This window comes from Pelophylax lessonae (assembly GCF_965119305.1).
Source record: "Pelophylax lessonae genome assembly, chromosome: 6".
Taxonomy (NCBI): Eukaryota; Metazoa; Chordata; class Amphibia; order Anura; family Ranidae; genus Pelophylax; species Pelophylax lessonae.
The window spans coordinates 189037019-189050426 of NC_138773.1; the positions used below are offsets into that span (position 1 = coordinate 189037019).

The window sequence follows — 13408 nt, forward strand, 5'->3', positions numbered from 1 at the left end:
TTCATTTGAAGGATGTTGGGTGGACTGGGGCCAATAAGGCAACCCCACTGATCAAATTTCAGCCAGTAGGAAAAGGTCAAAATTCATTCAGTGTATGGCCAGTTTTATTTAAAGCAACTATTTTGATTTTAATTTACTGTAATAAGATAAGTAAAATATGAATTCTGAAGGTTTTCTATGGGATTATACACTCAACACATTGTGAAATTACTGGTTAAATAAGCCTGATCAAATGCGGCTTAGGAAACCTTAATAAGACTCTCACTGCATGTATAACACTAACTCTGCCCCATTCTAGAAAATGTCAGAACAGATTTTACAATAGAAGGAAAGTAACATATGGAAGCTACTGCTTCATCAGCTCAGCCGAATCAACACTGACCTTGACGATGAGCCAAACATTCCATCAGCTGTCTTCAGCTAAAGAAATAGGTCTGCATATACACCATGTATTTGTTTATATTATTGCCACTTCCATAGCAGCAGCCCAGTAGACAGGACTTACAGCCAGCATTACATCCACTTGTTAATACAGTTTACTGGTCCCTTCTGAACTTCTTTTAGGGGTGCCAGTTAGCAGCTACTTTTTCCAAGCTTCATTTGATTGAGAGCTGCAAGTTAGGCTGTTGCTATTCTGAGTTATCCAGCATGAAGAAGACAGACATTAGAATCTCTCTTAGCATATGTCAAAACATAAAAGTATGTCACTTTACAGCAATCACACAGCATGACACAGCACACCTGTGCGCACCAGTAACCAGCTATTATTTTTATAGGGCAAGAAGACAGGCCTTGTCAGACTGAATAGCTAGTACGCAACACAACGTCAAGTCTTGGTTGTTAGCATCTGCAGCTAACAATAACTTAGTTGCCCAAAACAAATGACAGAAGGTTGTAATTTGCCCTCTAGACAGTAACAGTGTAAACATCTAAAAGCCAAGGGACACTAGCAGGCTAGTACTGCTCAAATAAACGAGCTACTGGACAGGAAAATAACATCTTCAACCACACAGTACTCTTATGGATAATGTAACTAGTTTCCAAATGCGGCCATTGAACAACCCAATACATTTACAGCTAGATTAGCAGAAGGAAAGCTAAAACATATAATCTTGCTTTAGGGGGTTGTTGGTGATTGTGGGAGTCACACAGCACTAATCAGCACACCCACTATCCCCACCCTTCCAGAATCATGTAAGTCTAGGGATGTTATCACAACTTACAAAACAAATGGTCAATACCAATGGCAGTGTGGTCAAGAGGCTTACCAAAAGAACATAACACAATATCATTTTGTACAACGGCAATTCCAGCAGGCTGTATGACACTCCCTGATGTGTTCTCATAACCGGCCTGGCTGGATTAGAACAAACATCGTGAGTGGGTTTGATATTTAAATAGATACTGGGAAAAGGGGATTTAGGGGAGCAGCTGAGAGGGCTCTTCGGCTGATTGCAAATGAAAAGACAGCCTATAGAGTCCCTCCTTTTACCCGACACTGAACTTGACATCCAACTGCAAGCATTAGCCAGTAGGTAAAGTGAACATCCTAAAAAGACAATCTGGTTTTCATTTAGGTTTTTTTTTGTCCAAGTTTAAATCCTTAGGTCAGACAAACCCCACATAGGGAGGGAAGACGCGTATTTTGGGAAATGAAAAATAAAGCAAAACTAAAATCAAAATGCTGTCAACAGATGATAAATGTCATCTATTGAAGTACATGTTTGTTGAAGATTACCAGAAATAAGCAGTAAATGGGATTGTCCAAAGTCACAGTAAACAGGCAGATGCAACCTCAGATATTGAAACTTGTTTCACAAACTCAAAGATCCAATGACATTTAAAGTAGGTAACATGGAAATGTGGTAGATGAAGACATTGTGTAACTTGAGTGCAAGCTATAAGCACATTCTCAAAACTTCCTTGAAGTTGACCATATGTCTGGCGAAAATCCATTGCAGACTCACAGTGATGAAATGGGATTTTTTCTAAATTGCACTTCACCCAGAAAAGGGAAGAAAATGGTGGGAGTTTTGGACAAGAAAAAACTGCATGTATGTAGAATAGGGATCAGGAATTTGGGGACAGTAATTTGTATTGCTCTAGCTTTGCATGAACACAATTATATGAGGGAAATCAATAGGATTTATAACTCAATAACAGAACTTTCTCTTCCTATGCAAAGTTGCACAGTTTCTAAAAGACAGCAGGGGAATCTACACTTGGGAAATTAACTGCATATTGAAACTTGGGGATCGAGACTGTTTGGTCAAGGGGGCACCAGCAGATAATAGGTCTTTGCCCTCTCCTGCTTGGCCTAATCGGTCCTCTTGTAAGCTTATTGTTGAAAAGCGGTTGGTGTTGCAAGTGGAAAGGTTTGTCACTCCATCTATCCCACCACTTCCACCAGCCTGACTGCCATTAACATAGTCAAAAGATTTACTGGATGAAGTGCTGGAGGTTCGGATCAGGCTAAGACTATTTGCTTTTGGCACCACGTGGCCTGCTGGAAGGCTCAGGTGCTTTTTCATAGGTGATAGCTCAATCGCTTCAAGTGAAGTATCTGCAGCTGTGGGAACAGGCTGTTTTCTAGGTGTGCTCTCCCGACTTTCATTAGGCTTTGATGGACTAGGTTGTTCTCTCTCTTTGACTGATCGCACGCTGCCACCCTTTCTTGAACCACTTCTTTGAGATGAAGATGAAGTTGGTTTGGCTCCAACGGGCTGGCTACTAACGGAGGCCCCTGATGAAAAACCTTCATCTGCATCATTAAGATTAATAGAGTCCTCTCCAGTAAAGGTGCCTTCAGGTCCTAAAATATAAAAACAATGCAAGTTATCTCATTGTAGCACACAAGGTTTCATTCATGTTAAAGTGAACCTCTTCATTCTCCAAAGTATAAAAAATATAGTGGTACATTCATAATCTACTTCATAAACCGTTTCAAGTGCACTAATTACTCAAAATGTTCAACCTAAAGAAAGGTAGGCAGCACTGTCTATATACAGTATACAGTAAACCCCCCTCCATTGCGGGGGTTACGTTCCGGACCCAGCCGCGAAAAGTGAAAATCCGCAAAATAGAAAAACCCTATTAAAATGCATTGTAGGCATGTTTTTTTTACTGTCACTGTACGTGTAAAAGCATTTTAAGGTCTTTAAGCACACTTTTAAAACAATAGAAACTAATTTAAACACATAAAAGATACTGAGAGACATAGCAAGAGCTATGGAAAACACAAAAATATTAAATTTTTAATGATTTGTATAGTAAAATAACATTACAAAAAAAAACGCTATATACCGGGACCGCAAAAACTGAACTGCGATGGAGCAGGGGGTTTACTGTATATGCAAATTTAGACATTTTGTCAAACGTCAACAACTAAGCTCTCATCTCCATCTCTAACATCTTCCCCTGGAAGTATGCCGGGACACTCAGGGCTTCATCTTCTCTATGCTGTAAAAGATGGCATCTCCTGACAGGGAATAGTCCCTGGAAAAAATTGAAAAAAAATTGAGTTTGCATTCATTGATCATACACCAGTGAATTTTTAAAAGCTGAATATTTGGCAGCAGTTTCTGTAAACTGCAAAGGAAGAGGTCTCATCAATCTTTTCTATTCATTTGTATATTTGAATATGTATTTTCGGAATTGGTCTTATAAATACAAACAAGGGAATCCTTTTTAATTTAAGACACTTCAAGGCATAAAGGTTTGTCTACTCTGCTTCTTTTCTTCATAACACAGTAAGCTGTCCTTTGACACAGGTGTAAAATGTCCCAGCTGCTTTCATGGTACATTTGACAATAATCCTCTCCTTGTTGCTCTGTCTCAGCTGCAATCATTGTGCAGGAAAAAAACAAATTGTAAACAGGGTTAAAAAGGGTCAGTATATTCTAATATATTCTGATGCTGTTAATGTGGATCCCACAGAAGGCAAAAATCCTAATGCACTAAAAAGTATCCTCACACTGAAGGAAAAAAATACTTTATTAACTAGTAATGGCAATGATTGTTTCTAACTACAGCTGGAGATGCAAAATGTTTTTAACCCTAATAGGAAAAAAAAAAAAAGAAGGGAACCTGTTCCTTTAAAGCAATGTTATACAGTACAGTGCTTGAAATATCTGGCTGATCCTGCCTGGTTCTTCCCTCCCCCCTGTAAACTGACCAAGGTTTATCATGGCTGCTGAGCCCTGACACCGTGGTCAGTTTAGTACTAAAGTAAATCTTAAATGTCACTGCCAGTCCCTCTTTTATGCAGCAGTAACAACACACAGTGTACACATTTGTAGAAAATGAAGCCTCTAAATACTGGTTTTTACAGATCTTCGGGCTGGACATATGACTCCTGGTGCTCTCCTCCCTCTACAGCAGGAGGGGAAGAGTGGCCAACACAGCGGTCATGTGACCTCCCGGCTGACAGAGGGAGATCTCGGCCCCTCCCGCTGTTTTTCCCACATCTGAGTTGGAGAGCAGCTGGGAGTCACGTGACCGGCCTGAAGATCTCTAAAAAAAGAACTGTATTTACAGGCTTAGTTTCCCACAAATATGTACACTGTGTTAATGTTGCATAAAAGGGGGGCTGACAGTGAGCCTTTTTTTTTTTTAGAAGGTTACAAACACTTTCATAAAAAAAAAAAAAATGCATAAAATACCTAACTGAAGCAACTCTGATTCTTACCTAACAAAATCAAACTAAAAATAGCCTGCAGAACAAGAGGAGCAATATTCACCTGACAGGTGGTATGTTAAATCTTTGCTGTCTTGCAGAACCTCGAGCACAACTGCTATTTGACAATTCTGGGTGTGTCTGTGTGTCCATCAATGGTCCCCTAAGGTTCCTCCTCCTACTGACCTCTATGTCACTATTGTATCCTATAAACATGTACGGGGTTGGCAGGAGGTACCACAGCAACCAGTGAGGGACAAGTTATCTGGCACACCTGGAAGATTAAACATTCCACTTCTAAGAAATATTCCTCCTCTTCTCTTACAGAGGACTTTCTATTTGAATTAGTCAGATAGGTGACTTGTACTGTTGGCCGTCATCCTTTGACAGAGACTTTTAAGATAAGCTTAAGGTAAGGTAAGATCTGGGCAATTCAAACATCAAAAATTGAATGCAACATCAAAATGTTCAGAATACCCAGCACACACTGATACTAATACAGCAAATAAAAGAATAGACTCCTTGTATATCACATCAAACAAAACCTTTACTCTTCTTAGTCCAAGAAAAATACACATTTTCTTTAGGTACCATGTTTACCTACCTTTCCTCCAGTCTAAGAAATGCTTACATGCTAGCCAAGCCCTTATATCCTAATAGCATTCCCATAGCATTATGCAAGAAAGAGCATTCCTACTGTATTACGGAAGCAAAGACTAGCCACAATGGTCCAAAACCAAACAGGTGCCTTGTAGACTTCAAGTGCAGCGTATGTTAAAAACACTGCATTATAAAGAAAATGTGAGATGATAAAGAGCAGGACAATTAAAATGAGCATGTTCAAAAATTGGAATGAATAAAATGAAGTATTCAGCTGAGCATAAACATTTTTGTTGGTGCAGATAGCACAAACAATTATTTCCCTGCGTTATAAACCTCCACCCCAAACTATTTAATTTTTGGTGTAAAAAAGCTAGAGTTCAAAATTTTATTTACCCAATGTTTAACTTTGCGTTCAGTGAAGTTTGTCTGGTGATCTATTGTACTCACTGCCCCTGCTGCCTCATTGTTGTTGAAGGACTCCATATTGAAGACAAAAACCTCTGACAAGGAGGCAGCAGCATGTTCAATGAGTAGAGGAGAGCACTGGATTGCCACATCACAGACTGCCATAGTACCCTCTACCAGACGCAAAATTAAACATTTTCCAGACAGGCCTTAAAGTAAAACTAAAATGTTAGTTGTAACAAATACAATCAGATCAAATATAGCACATTCTGTTTATATTAAATCAATGCATCAAAAGGCTGGAAGCCTCACCTACCTGTTTAAGTCCTGCAATGGCCATCAGTTCCCTAGGAGATAGCTCCTCTGATGGAAGTGCAGGCATAAGGATTTAGTGCAAGCACATATACACACACAGAGCTTTAAATGTGTTAGCAATGATCCCATGCAGACCCATGCAAGCCAGTAACTAATCAAACATGCAGCAGGCTTTTTAAAACTAAGGGAAATCTATCCAATACAACATAATTGAACCACGGAAAAAGATCAGTATGTAACCTTTAAGGAACTGATCCCTATACCACTGATTAGCCATATTTTTATGACCACTGACAGTTAAAGTGAATAACATGAATATCTTTTTACAATGGCATCTGAAATGTGGTGGGATTTAGCAGGCAGCAAATAAACAGGTTTCCCTGAAGCTGATGTGTTAAAAGCACATAAAAAAAAAAAAAAAATGGGTATCGCAGTTTGTTGTGTATGGTGCTGCATAGCCACAGACTGAAAAGGGTGCCCATTCTAACCCATGTACACAGCCAAAAGCACTTACAATTACCATGTGAGCATCAGACATGGGCCACTGAGCAATAGAAGGTGATCTGGTCTAATGAATCACATTTTCTTTTACATCACGACTCCATGGCGCACTATGGGAAGAAGGCAAGCCCGCAGAGGCAGTGTGATGTGTTGATCAATGTTCTGCTGGGAAACCTTGAGTCCTGCCATTCATGTGGATGTTACCTGACATGTACCACCTACCTAAAAGATTGTTGCTGACCAAGTACACCCCTTCACAGAAACAGATGGCAGTGGCTAATTTCAGTAGGACAATGCGCACTGCCAAAGTCAATGCAAAAATCATTTAGGAATGGTCTGAGGAACACGAGTTTGAGGTATTGACTTGGCTTCCAAATTCTCCAGATCTCAATCCAATCAATCATCTGTTAGATGTGCTGCAAAAACAAGACCGATCCATGGAGGCCCCACCTCTCAACTAACATGACCTAAAGCATCTGATATGGACAGCTTGGTGCCAGATACCACAGCATACCTTCAGAGGCCTAGTGGCGTGCGTACCTCAACAGGTCAGGGCTGTTTTGGTTGCAAAAAGGGGATCTACTCAATATTAGGTGGTTGGTCATAACATTATGGCTTATGTGTGTATACAGTATATGTGAAAGCTCTGCTAGGCTAAGCTATGTGTAGAATTGGCAAGCACTCAAACAACCCTAGGTATAAGGCACACAGTGCAGAAGTTTGAAAACCTTGTAATAGATCATTCATTTCCAATCAGCATGAAACATTTATGGATGAGAAAGTAGGCACTGCGAGATGAAGAAGTATTATTAACTGAGGCAGAAATCACTTTCTTTGTCTCTGTATCCATTCAGAACCAATCCTTCTACCATCAATAATATATAGCAAAAAAGGCAACAGATGAAACTCTCAGCTATAGCTCTCTGCTTCAAGCACTCATACAGTAATGTGAGTACATTATCCTCGTCCATGACTGCCAATAGCTTCTACCTTTAAAGAGCAATAAGGTATAAGCAATAGGTAATAGCATAAGTTAAACATCTATGTGTGGTCTATATATGTGCCCCACTCTCACATGTTGCCATATTAAGAGGGAGGAATGTCTCTTCTGAATGGCTAGATTCATACAAGAGCTGAGAACTGCGCCCAAGGATTCCAGTAACTGCTATTTGACCTCCTGAGCCATTAGCATAATGGTATTTGGCATTTTTGAAGCCCCAGTTGGGCTTCAAGTGTTGGTGTACCATGCTTAATACCTAGTTGTTTAAAATTATTGTTGGACCTTGAAAACATACAGTTCTTAATAGAACAATCCGAATGAAAGTCATTGCTGACAATATTATTAGGTCACAGATTGGAAAACCCTTGACTAAAGACATACAGTGCTGTGAAAAAGTATTTACCCCCTTCCTTATTTTTTTGCATATTTGTCACACTTAAATGATTCAAATCATCAAACAGATTTTAACCACTTTACCGCTTCTCACTGAGCTGCTACTGCGCAAAGTGGCTCGATAACGTCTGACGACGTAGACCTACGTCGCCAGACATTCCCCTCTCTCGGAGGCTCGCTCCCGCTGCATTCAGTCACAGCGGGAGTCCCTAAACAAAGCGGGCGGATCTCCTAAGTGACAGACAGGGTCAGATTGCAGGGTTCAGCATAGCTGAACCTGCGATCTGTCCCTGTGTCACTCAGTCACCTCCCCCCACACACGTTAGTAAGCACCAGGCATACATTAACCCCTCCCTCTCCAATAAAATTAACCCCTTCCCTGCCAGTGTCATTTTTACAGTAACAGTGCATATGTATAGCACTGATTACTGTAGTAATGTCACTGGTACCCCCAAAAGTGTCAAAAATGTCAGTCAAGGGTCCGATCGGTCGCCGCAATGTCGCAGTCCCGCAAAAAAAAATTGCAGATCGCCGCCATTACTCGTAAAAAAAAACCACCAAAAATGACAGAAATCTTTCCCTTAGTTAGTAAACGCAATAACTTTTGCGCAAACCAATCAAAATACGCTTATTGTGATTTTTTTTACCAAACATAGGTAGCAGAAAACAAATTGGCCAAAAATTTAAAAAAATTTTGATTTTTACATTTTTTTGGGGGGAATTTCATATACAAAAATTTGAAAAATATTGTTATTTTTTCAAAATTTACGTTTTTTTTTGTTTATAGCGCAAAAAGTAAAAATCGCACAGGTGATCAAATACCACCAAAAGAAAGCTCTATTTGTGAGAAAAAATGGGCGTAAATTTCGTTTGGGTATGGTGTCGCACGACCGGGCAATTGTCAGTTAATGTTGCACAGTGCCGAATCGCAAAAAGTGGCCTGGACGTAAGACAGCAAAATCCTCCGGTGGTAAAGTGGTTAATATTACACAAAGACAATTAACTGCATCATGCCGAGAATAAACCTTAAACTAGGAACGTAAATGTAACATTTGATGACAAAGACAAAAAGGTTAATAATTACAGATCTTCATGACAGCGAAAAGCAGCACTTTTACTATCCCTGTATTAACGAACTATAAAAAAAGACTACTGGGTGATGACTTCTGGGTTAAAGAGAGAGCTCCCACATTGTGTATACTGATTTCCAGGTCATGATCCTCTTTGCCAGACAGCATACTATGAAAGAAGCCCCTCTGGTAAACAACATACAGCATTCATATCACCAATGACAGATAGAAAAGGGATCTACTCTTCGTAGTTACAATGACACCAAATCTAATGCAGCAGTGCCTACCAACTTGGATGATTTCATATTTAATTTGTATATGGGGAAAGCATCAAATTGTACATGGGGTACAAAATATAGTTATTTTTTAAAAGAGATTTTGAAGGCACTGGAAGATCTCTATGACTAATAAGAACTACTTCTCTATCACACATTTAATGTCCCCTATGCTAAACTCTGTCACATATAGTGCATTTTATATACACTTGTATTACCTATACCTTGCATATACTCCCATGTACCACATACACTCACCATAATATAGCTTGACATCTAATATTTTGAATTTTGTAGTCACACCTTTGTTTTAATGAAGGTGATCTGAGTGGAGTACAGGTGAGGTCATCAACAAAGCTGCAAAGCTGGTTTAGTTTGGTGCGTGGTCTCAAAAACACGTATCTGCAGAGTTGGGTCGTTTGGTATAGGGGAGTGCACAGTTGTAGTGTCAAAAGGTAGGCGACTGAACATAAATATAGAGTAACTAGAAGTCAGAAACCCCATTTATGTTAAGCCTCTGCATGTATGTTACATCTGCACTGTGCTTGTGTACACCGAGCTCAGCTTTAAAGCAAAAAAAAAACACATATGTTCTTTAAATATAACTTTTGTCAGGTGTCATAATAGGCAGAAATAGAACTAAATAAGAGTATCGATGAAGGTTCCTTATTGTTAGATGAAGTGTAAAGAATGTTGTACTGGCAAACCACTCCATGAAAAAATTAAGGATATTAAGAATTAGAAACAGAGGTAAACCAGGAAATAGCTTCAAAAAGAATCTGCTCAAAAGCTGGGGAGACGCAAATGTCAGGACGCCAAGTACCTTATCTCTTTTGACCTCTTCAGAATCATGCACATGCAGCCAAATAAATTCCGTGCTACCATTCTATAATGATTGATAGGATTAGGAACTTGAAGTCTCATTTCAAATGTGTTTTGGGCTATAATATTTTGCAAACATTTGCAGGCATTACCACTCACCAATAAGGTTATGCTCCCTGTCAGTATAAAAAAGGGGTGTTGATTTAATAAAGTTTTTTTTTCACATCATTTTTTAAATCTGTGTTTATTTAAAACATCCAGTCGTGCTGGGAATGTGCTTTTTTTTTTTGGTTTGTTTTTTAAATTCCAATGCAAGTGATTGAATGTTTGAAAATTAAATTGTTCAAATAAAACATTCTACACTGCTCAGCAACTGAATTTATAAGGATCTAATGTACTCTTCACAAATGTGGGATCTGACTGGATGTAAAAGGTTACTGCACTTACCACTTCGGAATAAGAATTCTTTATAAAAAATGTCTAAGATCACCTTAAACTAGAATTTGTTTTACTTGACAATTATTAAACGCTGCGTAAACTGTCGGCGCTATATAAATACTATATAATAATAATAATAAATGATATCTGAACTTGTGTCAAAGAATACCAGACTTGTGCCATAAAGTAAATCAGAGCTATGTCTAAAGACTATACATTGATGGCAGTTAACATTAAAGGGCTACAGGTTTGCTGTACAGTTAGATTAATGGAAAAATAAATAGACTGGGCTTGCATGTCAATGGGAGGCTCATCCGTCTATAGAAGATATTTTCCCCAGGATGACGACCTCATTAATTCTGGATTTTTGCTGCAAGCAAAGTCATTACATAACTGGAACAAATAATCTGTTACAGCCTGCTGCTCTCCAAACAGCAAGTGAGGAAAATAAAAAATTTACAACGGTATAGTCTTGCAAACTGTCAGTTTCTTAAAATTGATTTTAATATGGGCCAGCAAGGTTTTCTGTATTTTAATCATATTCAATTTTGCACAAAAGGTGTATATTGGAGATATAAGACATGATGGAAGATATTTATGACGTTACCCTTACTCTAAGGGAAGGGTTAATGTAGACCCATCACATGGAATTTCAAGTGTAGTTAAGTTCTGCGTTTCCAGGGCACAAAAAAAAAAAAAAAATTTTTAAAATGGAGCAATTATCCCTAAAAAACAATCACAATTCTTGCTTCTGAAAGTTGCTACTCAGTTTTTGCTCTAGCTTTTATAAATCAGCCATCAGGGGTCATGTCACATGACCCTTGATGATGTCAGACACTCCTGACGAAACGCGTTGGGTTACGGGTTAACGTGATACGTCATTTCCGCCGTTTTAATAAAGACGATATTATGCTATGGTAGCCTCTCTTCTATCTTCCCTGGATATTTATTTTTATGTATATATTGTATTATTCAAATATCATGGTTTGCTAAATTATCAAATTCACTTTAGATGTACACTATTTTTATGAATTTTTCACGAGCCTATCTATTTATTTATTTCAATTATTTGTATTTGTTGCCACTTATTCACTTTAAATTATAGCGCGGTTTGCCAAGGGAGCGATTGGACCATTTGGCAATGGTTCTTTGGAATTGTATATAATCTAGGACTTTGTCTTCATAACCTGCAGCTGTACCTATAGCATAGAGCACAGTACGATTCATCCAATTTGCGCAGGTAGTGGTTGTCTATTTCACTTCTATTTCCTAAAGAAAAATTAAATAACACAAATATTAGACAGTGATGGGAAGCAAAAAAATATCAAAGTTGCCAATTTGATATCAATGTTTTGAATGACTGAATCTGACTACAGAATCTGCCTTCTTGCCTCATTGCTCCATCATCCTTGCACAAAAGGAATCAGTAGTCTGTGTCTTACACTGATCAGAGTCAATATTGTTCTCCCTGTGCCTGAGTGGGTTTCCTCTGGGTACTCCGGTTTCCTCCTACACTCCAAAGACATGCTGGTAGGGTAATTGGATCCTGTCTAAATTGGCCCTACTATGTGTATGAATGAATGTGAGTTAGGGAACTTAGATTGTAATCTCCTTGAGGGCAGGGACTGATGTGAATGTACAATGTATATGTAAAGCACTGCGTAAATCGACAGCGCTATACAAGTACCTGAAATAAATAAAAATAAATATACTTGACACAGCTGTTTGCAATATACGTGACTGTTTTGGTGTTATGAATAATGGGTGTGAACGCTTAAGATAGCCACAGAAAATAGAAAGTCTGAATGTCACCATTTGCATTTTATTAAGTGAAGAATAAACCTTTGTATGTTTGCATTAACAAACCCTACAGTGAAAAATAGGTATCTCATTTTGGGTTTGTGATGAACTGGAAATATGAATGCCTGGTCTAAAAAGCAGACTAATATACCGGTACTTTATGTCGGCGCAAAGGGGTATTTTCTTTTGATGGGGGCGTAAAGTACTACCATACTAAATTAAATTGTGTTAAAGCAGACATATCCTTGTACATGGGAGTGACAAGTGCAGCGCGCAGTCGCCAATACTAGTGAATAGCTGTATGTGGCTGTGCTCAGGAAAATGGCTTCTGCATCAGTGTTTATCCTGGCATGAGTACAGCCATTCACTTGTATTGGTGTGGCACATGTGGTTTCCAGGGGTGGCAGAAAGCATTGGGGATTTTACTCCTCAGCACGCAGAAGCTGATAAATGTTAGAGCGGATAAGGCCTATGGTAAAACTCTTTATGGAACAGATATATGGAGTGTAATCGAAGTACTAAAATAATATCTTTCCTGGAGAAGTTGCTGCTCCAGGTTCTCTTTAGTCCTTGCAAAAAGTTTAAAATGCTAGACATTTGGTTATGTGATCTCTGTTGTCTCTCCCCTCCAGCTGATCAGCCATACTTGGGATCCAGTTGTCTTTATCTGGTGCTCTCCGGGGGCCATCCACTACATACCATAACAATCCCTCTCTGATACAACATATAATTGAGAGGCACTGCCACTCTAATTACATCTTTGATACAGCCAATGTTTGTATTCAGCGGAGCATGCAGACCACTTGATTTTAACATTATGTGCGCAAGTATATAGTGCTCTTCATCACTGCATAGAATGTAAGTTATAACGCTGTTTTGTCTTTTTGAATCTGTTGTTCAGATTGATATGATGTAAAAATGATTGTGACATGCTGTTTATTGACTGATCTATTTTTGATCAATTATCTACAGACCACCACACAGGGTCTCCTCTCTCCCCCTGAAGAAGGAGTATCTGTTGTAAACTCCGAAACTAGTCGGGATTTGAGTCTTCACCCTGAACTGGTGTGGTCATTCTTTATTGCACATGTGATGTATTCTATTCTACTTG

General features: G+C 38.8%; 1 protein-coding gene across 2 annotated transcripts in view; it reads right to left on the minus strand.

Moving 5' to 3' along the window:
- Nucleotides 1-221: 221 nt before the first annotated feature.
- HYCC2 (hyccin PI4KA lipid kinase complex subunit 2) overlaps nucleotides 222-13408 on the minus strand; it is a 176060-nt gene continuing 162873 nt past the window's right edge. For both annotated transcript variants that reach the window (XM_082262154.1, XM_082262153.1), the window contains one exon: nucleotides 222-2812. In XM_082262154.1, the coding sequence (XP_082118280.1) occupies nucleotides 2217-2812 (596 nt within the window). In that variant the 3' untranslated portion in view covers nucleotides 222-2216. The remainder of the gene's footprint in view (nucleotides 2813-13408) is intronic.